At 38.8% G+C, this 24538-nt stretch overlaps 1 protein-coding gene across 3 annotated transcripts in view; it reads left to right on the forward strand.

Annotated features, from left to right (window-relative positions):
* Nucleotides 1-1921: 1921 nt before the first annotated feature.
* Nucleotides 1922-24538, forward strand: part of C10H4orf51 (chromosome 10 C4orf51 homolog) — a 43186-nt gene continuing 20569 nt past the window's right edge. For all 3 annotated transcript variants that reach the window (XR_007110528.1, XR_007110529.1, XM_047566837.1), the window contains exons 1-3: nt 1922-2154; nt 12256-12332; nt 24333-24391. Coding sequence is in view for 1 of the 3 variants with exons in the window: in XM_047566837.1 (XP_047422793.1) it covers nt 1922-2154; nt 12256-12332; nt 24333-24391 (369 nt within the window). In the remaining 2 variants the exon portion in view is untranslated. The remainder of the gene's footprint in view (nt 2155-12255; nt 12333-24332; nt 24392-24538) is intronic.

The raw sequence follows: 24538 nt of genomic DNA on the forward strand, positions 1-24538 counted from the left end.
ACACCAAGAATGCAAATAATCCAATCAACAAGTGGGCTAAGGAAATGAACAGATACTTCACAGAAGATGTACAAGCAATCAACAGATATATGAAAAAATGTTCAACATCTCTAGTAATAAGAGAAATGCAAATCAAAACTACCCTAAGATTCCATCTGACCCCAATTAGAATGTCGATTATCAAGAACACAAGCAACAATAGGTGTTGGCGAGGATGTGGGGAAAAAGATATACTCATACATTGCTGGTAGGTTGCAAATTAGTGCAGCCACTCTGGAAAGCAGTGTGGAGATTCCTCAGAAAGCTTGGAATGGAACCACCATTTGACCCAGCTATCCCACTCCTTGGCCTATACCCAAAGGACTTAAAATCAGCATATTACAGAGATACAGCCACATCAATGTTCATAGTTGCTCAATTCACAATAGCCAGATTGTGGAACCAACCTAGATGTCCTTCAATTGATGAATGGATAAAGAAACTGTGATATATATATATATATATATATATATATATACACACACACAATGGAATATTACTCAGCCATAAATAATAAAATTATGGCATTTGCAGGCAAATGGATGAAATTGGAGAATATCAAGCTAAGTGAGATAAGCCAATCTCAAAAAACCAAAGGACGAATGATCTTGCTGATAAGCGGATGATGACACATAATGGGAGGTGGGAGGGGGACAAGAATGGAGGAAGGAAGGACGGTATAGAGGGAAAAGAGGAGTGGGAGGGGTGGGGGGAAGGGAAAAAATAACAGAATGAATCAAACAACATTACCCTATGTAAATTTATGATTACACAAATGGCATGCCTTTACGCCATGTACAAACAGAGAAACAACATGTATCCCATTTGTTTACAATAAAAAAAAAAAAAAGAAAAAGAAAAGAATTCCATGGGTGGCAGCATGAGGCTTGAGAACTGCTGCTCCAGGCCTTAGGACACCTGTCAAAAGATCAGTTTCATTTTGATTTGCCAAAGAATTGTTTGTTCATCTGGAGAAGCTAGAATGCAAACAGATAAAACAGATTTAGAGTAATTATCAGTGCGGGGGAGGTGAGTTTAGAAGACCCGATGCTACCACTTCTCCACCTTTCAGAAGTTCACCATGGCACTGCCAAGACCTTAATTCTCTTTTAAAAATTTTTTTAAAAATTATTTTTAGTTGTATGCAAACCCCAGGATATACCCTGACGTAATCACAAAAGCATGGCCATGACTTCAATTCTTATCCAGGCCTGCTCTTTAGAATCCTGCAGAACTAAGCTTTCAAAAAAAAAAAAAAAAAAAAAAAAACCTATGTCAGTGCCTTCCTCCAGACCAATTAAATCAGAATCTGTGGGATTGGGTCCTGGACTTCTGCTTATTTTAACAACTCTGGGAGTGACTCTAGTGTCAGAACCATTGCTGTGTGACACATGAGAAGCTGTTGAGTCACCTGCTATTGTTGACATCACAAGCAGCTCCTATTCTCTCCTGGGTGGGCGCTTGGAGGCTAGGTCTCTAAGGGAGATGGAGCTTGGCCTATCATTTTAAGCCTCATTCCCACTTCTTAAACCAACATCATTAGGATTCACTGCTTTATTTATGAAGCAGTAATTCCCAAATAATCCTGCTGAGTGCTTTCTTGATGTAATTGCAAAGCAGTGTATATTTCGTAGAGCAGGGACCAGCAGTTATATAACTTAAATAAATTTGTTTGTTAAAACTTGTGCATATGTGAGGAGTAGAGTTTGTGGAATTTTGGGACCTGTTGCTTGGCAACTGTACCTAAGAGAGTTACTCTTCCTCACTCTGCGAGCGTCAGAGTTAGGAAGTTTGGTGAGCCGGTCAATTGCTTCCTGGCTGGGAGGAAATTAATTCTTCCTTATGTAGAGGGCTTAAAAAGTTGTTATTCAGAGCAGGCGCGATGTCACACATCTTGTACTTGACTCCGCAAATTCTTCTGCCCTTCAGCCCTCTTACTTCTCAAGAGTTTGAGCTGATCAAACACAAGGCCGGCGTATCCTGGCAGAATGAAACGCGGTGGTCCGATGCCTGCATGACGACCTACGAGGGCAGTTACCGGAAAAAACAACTGGATGAGCTCACGTGCAGCAGACTTTCTTTTATCGCGGGACTGCACGAGCCTGAGTGTAAACAGTAAGATCCCTTTGTAATTTGCACCTGGATGTGTCGCTATAAATAGACAAGAGCGCCATTAGAAGGAAGAGGGCATTGTGGAACTTCGTAGATGTTAACCCTGTAGGCTTTCCTCTGTAAATGTCAGCGGGGAGGAGAGCTAAATGTCAGTCACCAGCTGAAATGATGATTCTGTTCTCTCCTTACTACTCCTAAAATGGCATTGAACTACAACTCCTGAAAGGAAATGGAGATGAGTAATTGACTAAATTGTGGATGCTTTCTGTTGTCTTTTCAGCAAAGAGATGTTTCTGAGAATTTCACTTTATACAGTTTTCTTCCCACTTTCAGGAGTTGAAAAGTTTCCTCAGAGCTGGAAGAAACTTGTCCATCCCCCTCTCCTCCCCACTTGGGTAAGGTGTCAAGGGCCGGAAACTCAGTTTTCTGGGTGCTTCCTGGAAGCCAGGCACAGGGATAGGCCCACCTTCCGAACCCTAATTTCCGTTTGATAGAGTAACTGTAACTACAGAAATAAGTAAGTTCAAGGGAAGCAGAGGACCAGTGTCTGAGGTCGGGGAGGGGTTCAGTATTTCCGGAAAGATCTAAGTGAAGCAGGTTTCTTCCAGGGTGGGGAATGAAAAAACACACTGCCCCCAGCAAAGAGTGAGCACTGAGGCAAAGAAGCACTTAACCCAAGCACTGCTGGGGAGCTGTCAGGACTGGGTAAGCACTAGACAGCAAGTGTACGTGGGGATGTGAAAACTGCCTGTCGGTCCCTCTCCTTGTTAGTTGGTGAATATCTTATCCAGATCTGGAAACCTATTTGAAAATCAATGGGATGGCTGGCTCCACCTTCAGATGTGAAGGATACTGCTCTAAAAAATATTAGTTGCATTTCCTTCCAGGTCTTTCCAAACCATCAAAACAAAGGGCTTGAAGCCAATAGGTGTTAGAAGTACTTTCTATTTGGGCACCTTGTTTGATCTAGTTCAACAACCTACGGTCTGCGTTTTCCATAGTATGCTGACTCTTCTATTAACATTGGAAGTCCCTTTGGTAATTCTATGATACTTGAAGCATCTCTGGGCCAGATAGCGGAGTCTTCCAACACTTCTGGGCGCCTCTCTGAAATTATCTGATTTGTATTTGAAAGCTAGTATCCATTCACCATGGTAGGAAAAATTATATTTAATAATCCTAAAAAAAAATCCAGACCTACAACATCTGGTAAAAATGTACAAGACTGAGTGTATTCAGAGTGTGATCCTTATAGGCATCATTCCAACCAAAAACTCTATGACCTTGCAAACAAACTACAGAAGGCCACAGGCTTGTGAAGTTTATCTGTTTGGAGACCTCGGACTCATAAATAGATTCTTTGCACAACTACTGCCTGTCCCATTAAAGGGTAAGGAGAATCAAGTGTTATAAATGAAGATGAAGGGCAGATTGAGCTCATTTTGAAAGTACTGATTGCATTCTATATTTGCTTTTGTTTTTAATTTTTTTTTCTCCACTAATTTTAGCCCTGAGGACAAATGTCTTTTTAAATTCCAAGCAAAAGCTGTTTGATTAAAATCTCGTAAGACTGTAGAGAGAGATTTTTACATTGCTATAAGTCTCTTATGTGAAAATTCTATAGGTGTTGTTGCACAGTATAGTTATGGGAGCTGATGAATGGTCCAAGGACTATTATTGGAATGAAAAAATGAAATGAGTGATCATTTCAAATGTGTTAAACCAGAAAAATAGTAAAGTATCCAAAACATAATACGCTTTTTGTAGGAAGACTCACTATATACAGTGAATAAACCATATCATGTGAGGCCGGGCTGGGGAGATAGCTCAGTCGGTAGAGTTCTTGCCTTGCAAGCACGAGGCCCTGGGTTCGATTCCCCAGCACCGCAAAAAAAAAACAAAAAACAAAAAAACATATCATGTGAGGCCGAAGAAACTTGGTGGAAGTCTTGATTATTTGGTTCTAAATCAGTTTTAACCACAAATAGGTAAAATATATATTGTGCATAAAGAAGGATACTGTGATGGGAAAATGGAGATTAGTGTGGTACAGAACTTATATTATGGGATGTCAGTGTCAATCCTAGTTGTCTGTCAAGGTTAAAATAAGAGCTGAATTTTGGAATTCCTAAGGCAGGGATATAGCTCAAATAAATACACACACACACACACACACACACACACAGAGTTTTTGTTGCTTGTTTTTGTTGTTTTGTTTCAGTACCAGGCATTTGACCCCAGGGTGCTTTACCATTGAGTCACATCACCGGTCCTTTTATTTTTTGATTTTGAGACAGGGTCTCACTGAATTGCCCAGACTTGCCTCAAACTTGCAGTCCCCCTGCCTCAGCTCCAGAATTGCTATGATTATAGGTGTGTGCCCCCACACCTGGCACACGTGTGCCATCCTGGGGATGGAACCCAGGCCCTGTCACAATAGGTCTGTCACTGAGCTACACGCCCAGCTCCTCAACTATAAATGTTTAGGTCTTGAAACTTTAATTAACTTTTAATTCATTAATCAAATATTCTTTAAGGTCCTTCTGTATATACAGTCTGAAGTCAAATGCCAAGGCTACATCAGTGATCGACACACACGTGGTATCTGCCTTTGAAGAGCTTATGGTCCGATGAGGGAAAGAATCGTGGCAGAAATGCAAACCATTCGTTCCTTGAAGGAAACAAATAGAGCTTTGTTGCAAACAGCCGTGTGGTGGTTTCTTACAAAACTAAACAAAACCTTGCTATATGGTCCAGAATTCATGTTCCTAGGTATTTACCTAACTGATTTGAGAACTTATGTCCACGTGAATGTCTGGCAGTTTTATTCCCTATTGTCATAACATAGAAGAAACCAAGATGTCCTTCAATAGGTGAATTGACTAAGAAGAGATTATTAGAGAATATAAGGATAATGTACAAAAGTCAGTTGCTTCCCTATATATGAGCAGTGAGCAAGTGGAATTTGAAATAAAAAGCATAATACCACTTACACTCCCCAAAAGTGAAATAATCAGGTATAAATCTCACAAGACCCATATGATGAAAACTATAAAACTCCAATGAAAGAAATAAAGCAGAACTAAATGGAGAGTGATCCCATGTTCATGGATAGGGGGACACTGATATCGTCAAAATGTGAGTTCTTCCCAACTTGGTCTATAGATTCAATGGAACCTGATTCAAAATCTTAGCCAGTTGTTTTGTGGACTTTAAAAAGCTGGTTCTAAAGTTTATATGGAAAGACAAAAGATTCAGAACAACCAACACAATATTGGAGAAGAATAACGTTTGAGGACTGACAACTACCTGACTTCCGGACTTACCAACTCAGCTCCGGTGATCAAGACAGTGTGGTGTTGGCAAGAGAATAGACAAGAGCTCAATGCAGCAGAACAGGGAGCCCAGAAATAGACCCACATAAATGCAGCCAACTGATGTGCGCCAAGCGGGTAAAGGCAACGCAATGGGGAAAGATACTCCTTTCAACACATGGTATCAGAACAACTGGACATCTTCCTGCCAAAAATGAATCTGGATTCAGACCACACACTGTTCACAAAAATGAACTCAAAATGGATTGTAGACCTAAATGTAAAATGCAAAACTATAAAACTTCTAGAATATACATACATAGGAGAAAGATTAGATTAACTTGTTTTTTTTGTTTGTTTGTTTTTGTTTTTTTTTGGTTACTGGGGATTGAACCGAGGGGCACTTTACCACTGAGGTACATCACCAGTTCTTTTTACTTATTATTTTGAGATAGGGTCTCACCAGGTTCCTAAGGGTCTTGCTAGATTGCTGAGGTTGGCCTCTAACTTGTGATCCTCCTCTGCCTCAGCCTCCTGAGTTGCTGGGATTACAGACATGTGCCACCATGCCCAGCAACTTGTAAATTTTTGGATACAACACCAAATGTATGACCCATGAAAGAAATAATTGATTAACTAGGCTTTATTAAAGTTGAAACATTATCTGAAAAAGACAATATCAAAAGAACGAGAAGACAAGCCACAAACTGGAAGAAAATATTTGCAAAGGATCTATCTGATAAATGACTATTATCCAAAATACACAAAGAACTTCAAATGCAACAATGCAAAATTAATATTCTGATTTTTAAATGAACCAAAGACCTGAGCAGAACCTCATCACATAAAATGTACAGAAGGCAATTAAGAATATGAAAAATGCTCTATGTCATATGTCATCAGAGAAATGCAAATTAAAACAACAATGAGGTAAGACTGCACACCTGTTAGAATGACCAAAATCCAGGCCACTGGCAGCAATAAACGATGGTGAGAAGGTAGAACAACAACAACTCATCACGTGCTGGGAATGCAAAATGGAACAGCCACACTGGAAGGCACTTCGGCAGTTTCTTACAAAACTAAGCCGTACTACCATAAAATCCAGGAATTGCACTCCTTGGTATTTACCCAACGGAACTGAAAATTTATATCCATGCAAAACCCTCTACACAGACGTGTACGGTAGTTTTATTCAAAATTTCCAAAACTTGGAAAAAACCAAGGATTCCTTTGAAAGGTAAATGGATAAAATATCACACATACATATAATGGAATATTATTCGACGATAAAAAGAAATGAGCTGTCAAGTCATGAAAAGACATGGAGGAAACTTAATGCATATTATTAAGTTAAAGACGCCAATAGGAAAGGCTAAATACTGTATGCTTGTCTTTCAGAAAGGCAGAACTATTGGAACCGTAAAAATATCAGTGGTTTCCAGGGGTTGGCAGAGAGGGGAAGGGATGAATATCTAGAGCACAGAGATTTGGTTAAGACAGTGAAAATATGTTATAGATCTATTTATATATATGTGAGTGTGTGTGTGTGTGTGTATGTATATATCCTTGTTAGAGTATCATATAAAATCATATATATATCATGACATAATGACATATATATAGATATTTATCTATCTATATATATACATATGTAGATATATCTAGGTATATACACATATACATATACATCCATATCTATATATGTCACTATACATTTGTACCAACCCATAGACTGTTGAACACCAAGAGTGGGAACTCTAATGTAAGCTCTGGATCTGGACAGTTATGATGTTTCAATTGTAATAAATATACCACTCTGATGGGGGTGTGGATAACGGGGAAGCTGTGCATGTCTGGTAGGTAGTAAATCTCTGTATTATCCTCCAAATTTATCTGTGAACTTACAACTTCTCTTTAAAAAAAAAAAAAAAGTCTTAAAATATAGGGAGCAGGGAGGAGGGGGAAAGGGGGAAGAGGACTTCTCCGGGGACCATCAGAAGGCAAGAAGTATTCAGCTGAAGGAGGGACAGTTGATAATAATAGAAGAGTCCATCACACAGGAGGATAAGACAATTCCAGATTTCTCTGTATCTAATAACATGCTCTCCAAGCATGTTATTAATACTCTCTTTTAGTATTTACTAAGTAATACTAAAAGAGCTAAAAAGAGAAATAAGCAAAACCACAGTCATAATTGAATATTTTAACACAGTAACTGGTAGAACAAGCAAACTTCTGGTGAGTTCATGCTAACTTTGAACAACACGATTATGATATTCGTTCTAATTGACACTCCTACAGTGCCCACTAATTGCAGACAATACACTTTTAAAAAAGGAAATGGAACATTTTCTAAAATTGATCATTGGACCATTAAAAACGATCAAATTTCAAAGAATTCAAATCATACACAGTATGTTCTTTGACAAGAAATATTAGGATAGAAACTAAGCTAAAACATTGAACTAGATAATATCCAAATATTTGGAAATTTAACAGTGTACTCCTAGGTAACCCAGGGGTTAAAATGAATTTGAAAATTTAAAAAAAATTAATTAAATGATAAATAAAACATATCATTATAAAAAATCTTGTATAGGCAATAGCCAAAAGGTGGCAACAACCTAAATATACAAGAACAAGTGAATGGATATCAAATTGTGGTATATCTGTACAATGGAATATTATTCAATCTTAAAAAGGACTGAAATCCTAATACATGTTACAACAGACAGAATCTTGAAAAACATACGTTAAGTGAAAGAATCCAGACACAAAAGGACCCATTTTTGCACGAATCTACTTATATAAGGTATAGGCAAATTCTTGGCAACAAAAAGTAGAATTAAGGTTACCAGGAGCTAGCAGGGAGGGGAAATGGGGGGTTATTGTTTAATGGGTACAGAATTTCTGCTCGGAATGATGAAAATTTCTGGAGATGGATAATAGTGACAAGTTGCACATTGTAAATGTAGTTAATGCCACCAAATTATACTTAAAAATGGCTAAAATGGTAAATTTATATTATGTACATTTTATCTCAATAATTTAAAAGTGGAAAAGGGCAGGGCTTTCAGAATGCAGAGAGGACCTCTGGATATCCACTCCTCCATATGTTGCTACATATCCATCCCTTAATATATTGTTATGTATCTACCCCTTGCAAACACTGTAAAAATCAACATTTTTAAAACTCTGGAAATCAACCAAAGATATGCAACAATCATAGGAGTGTGTCCTCAAGGAAAATTGCAATAACTTGATTTTATAAAAAAAAAAAAAAATGTGTTGTTTGTGCGTTTAAACTTGAACACCAAGTTTAAACCATCTGCTTGAGAATCCTTCAGAGAAATAATGGTCCCTGTCCTTGGTTGACTATGACAGTGATCAGTTCTTGTTAAACCCAAGTCACTCCCTTTGGAAATTATGATTATGAGGCACTGGTGAATTTGTATGCATACTGAGTGCTTCACATGAATTTTGGAGATCAGAAAACAATGGGAAATGATGCTTTGAAAGAGAGTGAAAGAGTCGTTCTGACCCCATAGTAAACTTGATGTCACTTTGGGGTTTCTCAGTAACTCTCTTAGGAGACATTGAATATTTGGGGCATTTTCTCCCTCTATTTTCCTTTACACCCTTAAAGCTTTCTTCCCCATCTTCACTTTGCTTCCCCAGTCAGCCTCATTGTTGCTTATGAGGAAAACAAACCCAGAAAAGATGAAAAGCTGTGATAACCATGACTGGGCCTTCAAAATAGTCCCAAATTGTTTGAAAAACAGTGGTTTTCCTTTCCAAATTAATACTTACACAGACAAATCCCTCAGTGAATAGAAAAGCAATATGTTGGGTCTTGGTTCTCAAATGCAGTGGCACTGTTCCAGGGATTATTGGAAGTTACAGGACAAATACCAAACATTAGCTTTTTATAGCAGCAGTAGAAAAGAAATATGTGTGGAATGGAGAGCTGAAACCTTTTTATGATAAAGGAAATACACATTTTTATAATAAAGAGAAGTATAACATGATATAAAACTTTCACGAATGTTTAAATTAAAGCGGGAAATAATATGTGCTTATTAATAACAGTTTTTAAATGAAATTTAAAAGTTTCCACACGTAGCATGGTTACTGTAGGTCAAGTCTCTATGAGCAAATGTAATCAAAGATGTACAAGATCTCCATGCAGAAAACGATAAATGTTAGTTAGAGAAAATAAAGAAGACCTAAGTAAATGGAGAGGTAAACCATGTTCATGGAAACTATAAGATATTAGTGATAGAAAAATAAAGAAGATTGAAGTAAATGGAGAGATTAACCATGTTCAAGGATTGGGAGTTTGAATACTGTAAAAATACCATTTTCCCCCAAATTGATTTATAGATTTAATACAATTCTAATAGCTGTTTTTGTAGAACTTGACAAGATGATGCTAAAATTTATATGGAAATGAAAACCATGATGTAGCCAAGATATTATGAAAAAAGAGCAAAGCTTGAGGCTTGTTCTACAGATAACTTGTTATGAAGCCTCAGTAATTAAGTCAGGGTGGTATACAAAGACACCAAAGAAACAGAAGAAAGAGCCAAAAAACAAACTTGTGCCAGTAACTGGCACTTGATGTATGAAAAAGGTGGCAAAGCAGGAGAGAAGGACTGGCTTTCAACTCCATGAGATTCATTCTAGATGAACAAAGGCCTAACTCTTAAAGGCAAGACCTTATGTAACAATAGGTGCTATGGTGATGACCTTGAGACTGGCAAGGATTTGTTATATAGAAAACAAAGAGCACTAACTCCAAGAAAAAAGTTAGGGCTGAGGAGATAGCTCAGTCGATAGAGTGCTTGCCTTGTAAGCAGGAGGCCCCGGGTTCGATCCCCAGCATCACAAAAAAAAAAAAAAAAAAGTTAAAGTTGGATGAATGGGACTACATTAAAATTAGATCTGTTCAACCAAATATACCAAGAAGAGTATGAAAAGACAAACCCCAGAGAGCAGGAAGACTTTTTCAATGCAGAGACTGACAAAGGGTTTGTATCTATTTTCCATATAAAATGCAAATTAAAATCACACTGGGCTTATTCTAAAAACCTTCCAAAAAGTAAAAATTTAAGAGACCTTGACCCTAGTGTTGGTGAGGGTGCAGAACTGTGAACTCTCCTAACAGCTAGGGGAAATGTACCTGATATAACTCCTCAGGAAAACAGTTTGGCCTTAGCTTCTACTGTCAATGCTATGGATCCCTAAGACTTAGCATGTCCACTCCTAAGTGTTTGCCCATCCAAAATGCATTTTCACATATGCATCAAAAGGCACACAGAAGAATGTTCTCAGCAGCATTTTTCATACTAGGCAAAAAATAAAACAAGTCAAATGTAGAATAAGTACTACAGTTGTCCCTCAGTATCCTTATGAGATTGGTTTTAGGTTCATCAACAGATACCAGATCTGAAGATTCTCAAGTCCTTCCTATGAAATGAGGTAGCATCTGCATATAACCTATGAACATCCTCCTCGATACTTGAAATCACCTCTAAATGACTTATAATTGCTTATAATACAATACCAGTGCTATGTAAATAAGTGTGATAATGACAAGAAGAAAAAGTCTATATAGTACAGACAAAACTTTTAAAAAATATTTTCAATTTGCAGTTGTTAAATCAATAGTTGTGGAAACTGGAAATGGAGGGCTCGTTGTATTAATCTACTTCTGATGGATAGACAGTAGGGTGCCTATACAATTGGAATACTATACAACAACAGATATGAGCAATAATGTCATAAACATTCAGCACTCTGTTCAGTATTCTGAGACAGACAAAACACACTATAATTCCATTTATATAAAACTAAAAATTAGCCCAAACCATAGTGTTTGGTGATTAAAAAATTTAAAAAATATATGTATATATGTGGCTCAGAAATTGCATTTTAAAATATAATACCTTCATATACATCAAATGCTACCCTAGGTTAAGAGAAGAAAGGTACATGTTGGGTTACCAGCCCCTGCCTCTGGTATGACCAGAGTTGGTCTGAATACACGCACAGTAAGAGCGTTTTGGGATTCTTTAGACTGACATCAATTTCTCTCTTCCCCTACTTCCTCCTGCAAGAACTCACACACATGGCTCTAGGTCCCTACAGTTTGGAGATCCTCCTCCCTCAATCAGAGGTCCTATAGCAACTGCCACTGCGTATTACACTCTAGCAACTGAGTACTGTGTCCATTCCATACAAAATGACCTGTGCTTCCCAGCAAGTCCCTGCTTGCTTAAAAAGAATTCCGTATCTGAATTCAGGGAAACTGAGATACAGATGTGTTTCAAAGGATAGACACAGCATCTGTGAGTCCCCAAGCTACCCTGTTTGCCATTAAGTTTTCAGTTTTATTTGGAAGCCAGTATAATTACTGTAATCTTTCCTATTCCATGCACAGCACTTATCTTATTTTGAAAGCAGCTCCCTGGAGAAACACTCATAAATCCTGTTGAAATAATTATGAACTTAATGTTTGAGCTTTTCACGCGCAGAAGTTGGAAATTTTACCCTTTTATGACAAATCAGAGAACAAGCAAATCCCGAAAGACAATGAGGAAGTCCAACTTGGGTTGATTTAATGGGAGTGTGGGGTTATGATTGGGAGTGTGGAAAGAGAGGAAGAGAAGAAGCAAATATTTGAGAAACCAAATGAAAATGTGGATGAAAATTTCTCTAGGTATGGCTCCATGTGGTTTATGAACCTATAAATTTATAACTTGTTTTTCCTACCTGTTTTCTTTAGGACGCCATTGCTAAAAGACTCTGCCAACGATCTTCCACCCTGCCAGGCTGGTACCCAGGAGACCACGGATATCAGAGGTAAGTGCAACGTGATCGGTTCCCCTTTCACCAAGGTTGCTGTGACTCCACTTCTAGGTTCTTCTTCCCCCAGCTTAACCAAGGTAGGATTAACAAATATAAATTGTATGCATTTAGGTTGTACAACAGGGTGTTTTGATATATGTGCACATTGTGAAATGATTACCACAACAGAGCTACTTAATGTGTCAATCATTTCACATTGTTACTCTGTGTGTGTGTGTGTGTGTGTGTGTGTGTGTGTGTGTGTGGTAAGAGCACTGGAAATCTACTTTCTCTGCGAAGTTTGAGAACACAATACATTTTTATTACCCAGTCCACCATGCTGTATGTTAGGTCTCCAAAACTTAGTCATTTTATAATCAAAAGTTTGTACCTTCTGACCAGCATCTCCCCATTTCTCTCACTCCATAACACCCGGGACCCACCATTTCTACTCTGTGTTTGCATAAATTTGACTTTTTGAGACTCCACATGTAAGTGAAATCATGCAGTATTTGTCTTTCTGTCCCTGGATAATTTCCCTTAGCATAATGTCCTCCAGATTCATCTATGTTGTCATAAATAGCAGGATCTCCTTCTTTTTAAAGGCCAAATAATATTCCATTGGATGTATATGCCACATTTCCTTTATCCATTCATCTTTGTTGGGCTACTTCTGTTGTTTCTATATCTTAGCTGTTGTGAATAATGCTGCTGTGAACATGGGAATACATATACCACAATTGGACTTTTTGACAGGTGTCAATGACATCTCATTGTGTGTGTTTTTTTTTGTTTTTTTTTTTTTTGCGGTGCTGGGGATTGAACCCAGGTCCTTGTGCTTGCAAGGCAAGCACTCTACCAACTGAGCTATATACCCAGCCCCTCATTGTGGTTTTGATTGGCCTTTCCCTGATGCGTATAATGTTGAGCACCTTTTCATGTACTTTGGGTCTTTGGCATATGTTCTATGGGGAAACGTCCATTTAAGTACTTTGCCCATTTTTCAATCAGGTTATTTATTTTACTTTATTTTTTATTAGATGGAGTTGCATGAGTTCTCTGTGCACTTTGGGTAGTAGCCTCCTATCTGAGATGGAGTTAGCAAGTCTTTCCACCCCTTACAAAGATTGACTTTTCATTTCATTTATTGTTTTCTTTGCTGTATAGAAACTTTTTAGACTGACGGAGTTCTGCTTGTTTCTTTTTGTTCAATTGCCTGTGCCCTTGGCTTCATATCCAACAAAGACTAATTTATGTCAAGACCTATGTTTTCTTTTAGCACTTTTATAGTTTCAGGTCTTAAGTTATTAATCTCTCTTTTTTTTTTTTTTTTTTTTTTTGCGGTGCTGGGGAATTGAACCCAGGTCCTTGTGCTTGGAAGACAAGCACTCTACCAATTGAGCTATATCCCAGCCCCAGTTTTTAATCTCTTTTGAGTTGATTTTAGTGTGTGGTGTCAGATATGGTTTAATTTCTTTCTTTTCTATGTTGATATAAAATTTTCCCAACACCCATATTTTTTTTGTTTTACACTGAACTTTTTTTAATAAATAGAAACAGTATACTCTAAAATAATGATAAAATTGTAATATATAAAAGCACAATGCCTTGGGTTCGATCCCCAGCACCGAAAAAAAAATTATAATATATAAAAAGATATAGCATAGTAAATGCATAGACCAGAAACATGGCTATTTATCAAGTATATATGCACAGGCATAGTGGTGTGTGCTATACTTTTGTACAGCTGGCAGTGTGAAAGTTTTTAGTTTATTTTTATTAGAGCTTTATAGTCTTACATAGTCATTAGGTTCATCCTGACAAAATCACATATGCATGGAATTTGATTTCAGTTCACAGTCTCCCTTCCCTCCCACTCTCCCTCCCCTGTTCTCCTTCCTCTACTCTGCTAGACTTCCTTTCACTCATCTATTTATATTTGATGGGTCCTTTTTACTTACACAGAGATGAAATTCCCTGTGGCACATTTACATGTGCACACAACGGTTTTTTCAAGAATTCATTCCACATTTCCTCCCCTCTCTGCTCCCTCCACTCTGCCTCTCCCTCTCCTTCTTCTACTCCACTGCTCTTCCCTATATCTTTATGACATCCTATCCTTCCCTCCTTCTCTCCTTTATTTTACTCTAGCTTTCACATATGAGAGAAAACATTCAACCTTTGCGTTTCTGAGTCCGGCTTATTTCACTTAGCATGATGTTCTTCATTTCCATCCATTTGCCAGCAAATGCCATAATTCCATTCTTCTTTATGACTGAGTAGAACTTCACTGTTGTGTATATGCTACAATTTCTTAATCCATTCATCTATTGACAGGCATCTATCTGGGTTGATTCCATAATGTGCTGCTCTAAACATTGAGGTGGCTGCATTGCTATAGTATGCTGATTTTCATACTTTGGGAAGAACATCAAAGAGTAGGAGAGTTGGTTCATACGGTGGTTCTATCCTTAGTTTTTTGAGGAATCTCCATGCTGCTTTCCAGAGTAGTTGTACCAGTCTGCAGCCCCACCAACACCAATTTTTGAAGAGACTATAATTTTTGCATTATATATTCTTGGTGCTTTTGTTGAAAGTCAGTTGCTGATATGTGCTTGGGCTTATTTCTGGGCTCTTTATTTTGTTGCACTGTTTTAAATGTCTGTTCATGCCAGTGCCATACTGTTTCAACTACTACAGATTTATAATTGAATTTGAAAGCAAGATGAATTTCTCTCTTGCCACTTTAAAATTCTCTTTGTGTTTAATTTTTAGTTTAGTTATAACATGCCTTGGCAAAGTCCTCTTTGGGTTGAATCTGTTTAGAAAATATTGAATTTCAATAACTGGATGTCCAGATATATCTCCCTAGATTTGGGAAGTTTTCACTCAATAGTTCTTTAATCTGCCCCTATCTCTTTCTCTTTTCCTTCTGGTATTGCCATTATCTTTATATTAATTTTCTGTATGGTGTCCCATAAACCACATAGGCTTTCCTTATTTCTTTTTATTACTTTCCTCTTTGCTTCACGGATTGAATAATTTAAAATGATTTGTCTTCGACTTCACAGATGTATTGTCCTGTGTGATCAAGTCAGTTCCTGTTGACCTCGATTGCATTTTTCCATTTCATTCACTGAATCCTTCAGCTATAGAGTTTCCGTTTATTCAGTTTTAAACTAATTTTATTGAGTATACTTAAGGTTTAGAGCATGATGCTAAGGGACACAGAAAGAAAGGAAAAGGTTATTACAGTGGAGATAATTAATATATCTGTTATCTCAACATAGTTACACTTCACCCCACCCCACCCTTTTGTTTTGTTTTGTTTTGTTGCAAGAGCAGTTAAAATCTACTCATTTAGCTTGAATGCCACATACAGTACAATTTTTATCACTTACAGTCCTGAGGCCATACATTAGATCTTGAGACTTGTTCATCCTGCACATCCTCTACTTTCTATCCTCTGACCTACATCTTTTATTTCTGTCTCTTTCCTGAACTTCTCATTTTGTCTTGTATTGTTTCTCTGGTATTCACTGAATTGTTTGTTCCACTGTAGTTTTCTGTACTTCCTAAAAATAATTGCTTTGAATTCTTTGTCAGGTGATTCATATAGCTCCCTTTTGGGGGTCAGTAACTAGAAAATTATCCTTTCCTTGGAGGGGTTGTGTTTCTTAGATTTGGGGACACAGGTTCCCTTCCTCTGGGGGTTCCCTCATCCCCGGGCCTTGAGGTCTTTTGTCTCCACCTGGCAGATGGGGGAGCAGGGGAGGGAAGGCACACATGTCCTTTCACCCCTTCATCCTGGAAAAAGCATGCATCTCTTCCGCTCACATTCCAGTGGGATGCCAGAGAGCCCAGAGATGGATTTCTTGGCTGACACATCCCAGCAACAACTGCACACTATAGAAGGAACAGCTGGCCTTTCTGCCACAAAATGATTCTGTGGAGGAAATACAATAGGGTTTCCCATATAATTTCCATTTCTCATGGTTGAATCTCTGAAGGTTCAATAAGACTAATGATTATTATCTCAAATGAAAATTTTAAGCACTCTTGTAAAATATTTTGGTGATGCATACCCATTTGCTGTAGTATTTAAAGTTTGAATATATATGGTGTGTGTGTGTGTGTGTGTGTGTGTGTGTGTGTGTGTGTGTGTTGGGGGAATAATGAATGGTAGAAAGTTATCCTGTAGCCTTATGGGTATTTCCCAACTAGTGGAGATAAAGTTTTTCAACATTTGTCTTGAATGATCCTACTGGCTTCTTTAATGAAATATGACTTTATGGGAATAGTACATATGAGTTGGATTTTGAGTGTTCCTCTGTTCTATGTTGATGCAAGAAGACAGGATAGGAAACCATTTATGCTATTGTTAAAATCAGGAAAGGTTTTCTTTCTCCCCTTTTCAGTAAAGAGCAGAAAACTGAAACAGGTTACAAGCTTAGAGACAAGTCTGAGCTAGTGTATGGGAAATCAGGCAGGCTACTCACATCACTCACAGTAAGTCAAGGACACAGTGCATTTGATCTGAGTACACCAGGTCCAATCCTATTCCATTTATATTGCTGTTTGCATCCTTCAGAATACTGATTAACCCCAGTTATCACCTATGGTCTGGTAGAGCTGCTGCACAGCCCACAGTTAGAAGGATGGGAATCTGAGGTGTGATAATGTGACAGGAAAAGCAGTAATTTACCACCATGCAGTAGGTAGTCCTTGGTTTCCTATCTTCTCTCCAGTTGTTATGGTCAGATATTGGTAGGATAAAAAGTAAGGATGACATAAGCATGTGTGTTCATAATGGTGATTTATGAATTGACCCATATTGTCCTTCTCATTCTCTAAATGGTCATTTCAACATAACCGATGGCTACTGTCTTCACTGAGAAATGAGAGTACATCAAGACAAAATGGTCTAATTTGGCCACATGATAAATTTTCTTGATTTTCATATCCTTTCCTATGTCTGATTTTTGGATTATGAGTTTTCATTGTGCTAGAAAGTCCCTAAGGAAGGGAGTTAAAACAAAACCAAGCATTACATTATCAACAGAAGCCAATAATATAAATTTTAGACTACTAGTGGACGTTGGTCTATTGATGGTACCTGTGCAATGTATTGTACCTGAGGATTCATAAGGTCAGATGGGATGGTCTGTTCTTCAATGTGATTCACAATTATCACAGGAAAACAGTTCTCCAATGCTCTTTCACAACTGCCTTTCGAAGAGGTTCCATCATATTTTATTCTGCCTATATTATGGTGATTTTCCTCTGGCATGAATATGAACTTTCTTTCCGAGTGTTTGATTTGACTGTGGCTTTCCTAACCTAGTCTTCTGAATGGAGCATATGGTCCATCCAACACTTATCTTCATGTAACTAATGAAAAGAATCAATAAAAATCAAGTATCATAAAACTGCAAGGTGACAAATGAATGGCTAACTCAACTTTCTACTTGCCTCTCGCCTGATGGATTCTAGCAAGATTTGTTTTATGAAAAAGCTTCTGTTCATCTTTCTGTCCAGAACAACTTTCTGGAGAGTGGAAGAAAGCCCACTGATTCATCGGGCCACTCTTGCTTCCTGTCCCTTTCCTTTCTCTTCTTCTCAGCTCCCTACCTGTGTCCCACACCTTGGATGGGCCCAAGTTAGCCCTGCAAAGGGCAGACTGGTCTCCTTGATTCTTGCTATTTCAGGCAATGGAGCATGTCCTGGGAGGGGGTTAGTGTTGTATGAACACATTAAAGTCCAGGTAGGACAATATGTGTAAGACGTCCTTGGGATATTTCTTAACCACGGACATGAAATTCCAAGTCTTGAAGCACCTACCTAGAACTGTTTCCAAGGATGTGTGTCCTTTTACAAAGAAGGCAACATCTAGGAAAATACTGATGAGAACCAAATGATATCCTAAGTGGGCAAGATGCTTAGAATTTGTAATGGAATTTCTAGAATATTATCTTTATTTGTCTCCTACTCCTTCAATTCCACTTTTCTTCTGTGAAACCAACTACATACCTCAAAAAGTTCAAAAAGCATTAAGAACTCACTAGACTTGTCCCATAAGTCATGTCTTGCCAACTCAATCCATTCCAGACACAGGGAGATCTTAATGCATAAGCAAGAAGATCTCACATCTCTGTTTTCTGTTGCACTTGCAACAAAATCCCAATTCTGTACCAAAGTCTGCAGAGTCTTACATGAACATGATTCTGTCTTTCTCATTTCATTATTCCCCTCAGTTTTGCTCAGTTATATTGGCCTCATTTAATTATTCAAATATGTCAAGTCATCTCCTGTCTCAGGACCTTTACACATGCTATTTTTTTTTTTCTGGAACACAACTGTGCAAGCTCTGCTGAGCCATATCCTTCAGGTCTGAATTTAGATGTCTCCTGTTCAGAAAGGCCATCCTTGGATACCATGTTTAAACTAAGTTCTTCACACTCTCCCCCTCTTAATTATGTTGCTTTCTCTGTATTATGGTTTTTGTTTATTTGTTCATTATCTCTTTCTCCTTCCATAACACAAGCCTGCCAAGGACAAGGACTTGTCTGTCTTATTTGATTTGGTATCTGCAGCCCCTGGCACAGGGTTCCCCAGAAGCCAGGGCCCCATAATTGCCATCAGTGGTTTCTGAGTCTCCGTGGCTAACTTTTCCGTTCTCACGACACACTTCCTCACTGAGGCAGTCCCTTCTTTATAATTTTCTTCCAAAAGGCAATTTATAAATTACTCTTTAAAATTAGAATGTAGTTTACAGAAGCAACCTTTTACAAACTGGTTCTTTGAACAGTAGCCTTCAGAATCCTACGTAACAGCCCCTAAAATTGCAATGCTTTAAAAAAGGACCGAGCAAACAGCAGCTGGCATGAGTCCAGGATCTGAGAGGCACAAACTCCCCCACCCACTCCCAGGTCTGTGATGGGCTTAGGGAGATGCGCCAGGCCAGTCCCAAGGGGGAAGCACGTGCATACGTAGTATATCAGGTGGGATTTGGGGTGAGAGGGAAAGAGCAACCAGAATAGGGGAGCAGCCAGTCCTGTGGGAGCAGCTGGGTCCAAGGCAGGGAAGACACCTTCCATTTCTTAGTAAGGGGAGTGTCCTGTGGTCTGGTGGCTTCCAAGCTGTGTTGCTTTTGTTTCAATCCTGTCTCAGGGACATGTCCCCTTGTGCCATTTTGGGATCATTTCCAGAGCTTATGGAGGTTGGGGCCCCAGAGTGAAGCTGGAGGCAAATGGGTTAGGGTGTGCCTGAGGAGAGGAGGCTTTTATTGCAGGTGTTTTTAGTCCGCCTGAGGCAGACTGTGTCGCCTATAAAGGGACACAGGGTAGCCACACCAGGCAGGCTGCCCCCAGTTTTCCTGGGGAGGATGCACGGCTCCCCTTTAGGGCTCCCTCATGCCGGGCCCAGCTTTTCTCAGGCTGAGGCACCTGAACACCTTCTCCCCAAGACTTCCTGTCTTCTGAAGTCTGGAAGACTCCCTCAGCTCTGTGGGAGTGACCTGAGGAGGAACCTGTCCCTGAGGAGGCCTAGTTCGTTCCTCCTGCTGTGTGACTCCGCACGGCACCCACCTGCCACCTGAGCTCTTTCCACCCGGGCCTCACACTCTCCTCTCCACCTTGGAGACATTGGGAACGCTCCTCCTGATCTTCTTCCACCATCTTCCCCACACCCTCTGCCTGGCAGGGACTGATTTCGCCACTCCCTTCTGCTCCGAGCCCTCACCGGTTCATTCTGGAGAAGAGGGATCCCAAAGGCTTTGGCATGAAGGTCTTCACTGTTTTCCCCAGAGGCCAGCTTCTCTCATGGACAGAGGAAAGCTGCCCTGTGGCTGGTGGGGGTGGTCAGCTGGCAGGCGGCTCTCACCTGATCGCCACACTCTCGCCCTTACCCATTCCTCTGTGGAACTGGACAGCCACCACTGTCCAGGGGAGGCAAAGAAGGTGACTTAGTCCAGCCTCCCTCATCAGGGGATCCCCACATTCACTGTGGTGTGAGCTGCCTCAGAAAGATCTAGTTTGTCGTCTGGCTCATTTGTATGCTTTGCTGTGAGTCGTGAAGACCTTCCTTTTAAACTGCAGAAAGAAAAAAAGGATCACTCCGGCCACCCGTAAATCTAGGCAGAGTGATAAGCACTTGGCCTGGAATTGAGGTCCTCACCGCACTAAAAGTAACAGCTATGCGGGACGGTTGCCAGCGCACTCCAGAGAATCCCAGGATGGGCCTCCGGACTCAGGAAATGCCAGCATCCCTTCCAGGTGTTGGGAATTTTGTTCTGTTTTGGTTTTTTTGCTCTATTTTAAATTAGGAAACTGACTAATAAATGGTTAAATGTGTTTGCCAGAAAATATGCAAGTGTAAAGCAACAGTTTCCAAATTCCCTGCAGAGCCTGGACACAAGGGAACATTGGCAGCCTAGCCTGTTATTAAGAAGGTCACAAGATGCCATCTGTTACCGCGTGCACTTTACTGTTCAAGCGTAACATCCAGTAGGAGGTGGCTGAATGGATTTTGCCTGTGAACGTAGGACACAGTCCTCTCCTGGGCACTGTGGGGATCCTGGTGGGCCGTGTGGACACGCGGGGTACCTGCCGAGGAGCGGGGCTGGAGTAGAATGGGGAGGAGATGGAAGAGGATGAAGCTCTGCTTTGAGTTCTTTCTCTAATTACAGCTCAAATGTGATTTGGGATACTACTGCCTGGTTTTCCTCATTTCTTTTTGAGTCTGGATTTAGCCATTTATAAAATAAGATAATATCCAGAGGCTCTGGAGACTGAGGCAGGAGGATCACAAGTTCAGAGCCAGCCTCAGCAATTTACCAAGACCCTGTCTCTAAATAAAATAAAAATATTTAAAATAAAATATTTAGAGACTGGAGAGGGGATGTAGCTCAGTGGTAAGTGCCCCTGTGTTCAATTCCCAGTACCAGGGGGAATAAAAAAGAAAGGAAAAAAAAAAAAAAAAAGGAAAAGAAAAAATATGGTACTAGTTTTCTTAGAAAGTTAAGACAGATAAATGGATGTGTATTTTTTTAGTCACAACTTTAAAAAAATTTAAATCTGTAGAAAAGTTGAAAGAATAGATCCTCTCTCCTGGATTCACCAATTGTTCATGTTTTGCTGTGGTGGTAAGCATTTTGCTTTATTTTAGTTTTTACACACTGACTTCTGCATTTGCTTCTTTACCAGACTATCCAGAGTGAATTATAAACATCAAAACAGCATGTTTTCAAATACATCAGCATGAATCTTCTAGGACTAAGTGCACTTTCTCACATAAATTTTATCATATTCAAGCAATTAAATATTGGTAGACTAATGGTTATCTAGTATTCAGACCACCAAATGCCTTATTCTTAAAAATCTGTCAGAGATTTGCTCTGTAATCTATCCAAATGGTTAACAACTGTCTAAGACAGTGATACTTATATTTTTGAGACACTTTAAAAATCCGATAAAAACTTTGGGTTCTATCTTCAGAAAAATATCCATAAAGACACTTACCCAAGCCAACGGGGCAGGCATCTTGGATTCTTCCTGGTGTCCACAGACTTCAGGTTAAGTGCTGTTAATGTTTAATCTAGATTCTCCTTCTTTGCCTCTCTATACTCAAGACCACAGCACCCCAAAAAGATGAACGGTTCGTCTTCACCTTTCAACATAGTTTTGTGTCCATTTCAAGGGATTCAAAGTTTCAAGGACCTCAGAGACGGGTAGGAGGGAGATCAAATGATCTCCAATCTATTAAAAGAAAACTGAATCACAAACAGGACTGACGGTTGTATTGATAGACACCCGGTAGAGGGACTAAAGGATGAGAAGACCTAGAAGAATCCTTCCAAACTTAAGCTTCTCACCAGCCTACACTTGCCTTTCTTGATAATTTACTTTTAAAAACCTGTAGCATTCCATCAGAGTTGGCATAACATTTAAGACCAAATCTCTAAAGGTAGAATTCTTTGGCAGTTACTAAGATGGTTAGTTTCACCAACAAAATTACCCAATTTGGTTATGGTTCTAAGGACTCAGAAGTGGAAGTCGGGAGGGGGCACAGGCTAGTAAATCAGGGTAACATTAAATGTCATTAATTAAAAGACAAGGTGAAACTGCCAAGGTCAAGTTGCACTGTGAGCTCTGTTATGTCAACTGTGAACTCACAAAGCAAAAGCATTGGCTAGCCTTATTCCAACACATGTACGCTTATGCGTGTTGCTCTTCAAAACAGACTACAGAAAGTGAGAGACATTTCTAGCTCAGTTAGAAAAATGACCAAGTTTGGCTAAAAGTTGGATGAAAATATGTAAATACCTTATGCAATGTTCTGACACAAATTCTAATGTCTGGATTTTTTTTTTAAAAATATTTTTCCCATAATACATCTAATGCCTCAAAATTACTTGCTGTAAAGCTTTAATATTGTGGAGTCATATCAGTTACTAATTAATGATTATCTTATATATCTTGAAGGAAGAGTGACAAAAACTAGTTAAACCTCCGGCAGGTCTATGGGATTTATAAAAGTCTTACAGAGCTTTGAGAGGTTAAGAATTCACAGAGAATGGGGCAGCCAGAGCTAATTGTGCAGATAAGCTTATATTCGTGTGCTAGAACTATGGAGAAAGTGGGTTTTCCTTGAACTCAGCTAAATAATTGTCAAGCTCCTTGACTTTGACTTAAGACACCTTGTTTTAAAAAAAAGTTTATCAGCACAAATACAATTCCTTTCTCTTGAGTCATTCCTATTGACCAGACCTTGTGATAATATGCCAAGCAAGGTTATTTTTAATAAAAATGCACTAGAGAACTAAACCCGATTAGTCATCAGAGAAATGTAAATTAAAAACACAATGAGAGTTCTTCACATCCATTAGAACAGCTATGATCACAAAGACAGATAAAAACATGTTGGTAGAGGATATGGAGGAACCAGAAGCTTCATTCATTGCTGGAGGGAATGTAAAACAGTACAGCCACTGTGGAAACACCTAGCAGTTTCTTTAAAAGTTAAACATACATTTACCATAAGATTGAGCAATTCCACGCCTAGGATTTTTTCCAAGAGAAATGAAGACACAATGTCTTTACAAAGACTGGCACAAGGGTTGGGATGTAGCTTTGCATGTGTTAGGCCCTGAGTTTCATCCCTAGCAACACACACACACACACACAAACAGAATAAGAAAAGAAAAAGAAAGACTTGCTTGTGAATGGTGACCACAGCATTATCCAAAGAAGTCAAAATTGAAAAAAAAACAAATGTTCATCAGCTACTGACTGACTAACAAATCTGTTTATTCCTAAATACAATATTATTCAGTAATAAAAAAGAAAAGAATATTAGAACAGTCACAAAATAGCTGATCATAAAAAATATTATGCTAAGTAAAAGAAGCTGGACATGAAAGGCCACATAGTGTAGAATTCCATTTATATGAAATGACCAATAAAGTCAAATCTACAGAGACGAAAAGTAGATTTGTGGCTTTCTGGAACTGGTTTAGGGAAGGGGATTAACCGTAAACAGGCATGAGAGATCCAATTGCGATGATGAAAATGCTCTAAAATTGGATTATGGTGATGGTTGCATGACTTGGTAAATTCACTGAAAATCATTGGGCTGTATACTTAAAGTGGGTCAATTTTAAGGTGTGTAAGATATACCTCAGTAAGGTTGGTTTAAAAAAAAATGCACCTTAGCTGCTCAAGATCTTAGGAAAAAGTTCAGCACCATTTTAGTTCCTTTTGATTTTAAGAATACAAACTGAATATCACAGAACAATGTTTTAGGCATAAAAATGTTTGCACCTTCCAAGTTCAGAAGACTGAAGACAAATGTAAGTTTCGGTCATGATTTTGTCTTGCCTGACAGAATTACTTTTCTGTTAAATGCTAAAGGAAAACAAATAATGTGTGTACATTGTTGTCATTACACTTAATTGGGAGTGTAAAAAATGATATTTTAACACTGGGTTTAAAATTTTCCCTCTTCATTTGCATGCAGGACGATTCCCTAATATAACTGAGCCCTTGAAAAATTCGCTTAACATCAAGCACAGAGTGGTAAGCCCAATATTTCTCACTGATCTTTTCATGTGGACAACTTAAGTGATTTCACAATGGATATCATTCATAAAAAGCAAACTAAAAGGGGTTGAGTGTTAAAAGGGGATACTCCATCAAATACTTATTTCTAAAGTTTATTTCTGA

Source organism: Sciurus carolinensis, chromosome 10, assembly GCF_902686445.1.
Source record: "Sciurus carolinensis chromosome 10, mSciCar1.2, whole genome shotgun sequence".
NCBI classification, from domain to species: Eukaryota; Metazoa; Chordata; class Mammalia; order Rodentia; family Sciuridae; genus Sciurus; species Sciurus carolinensis.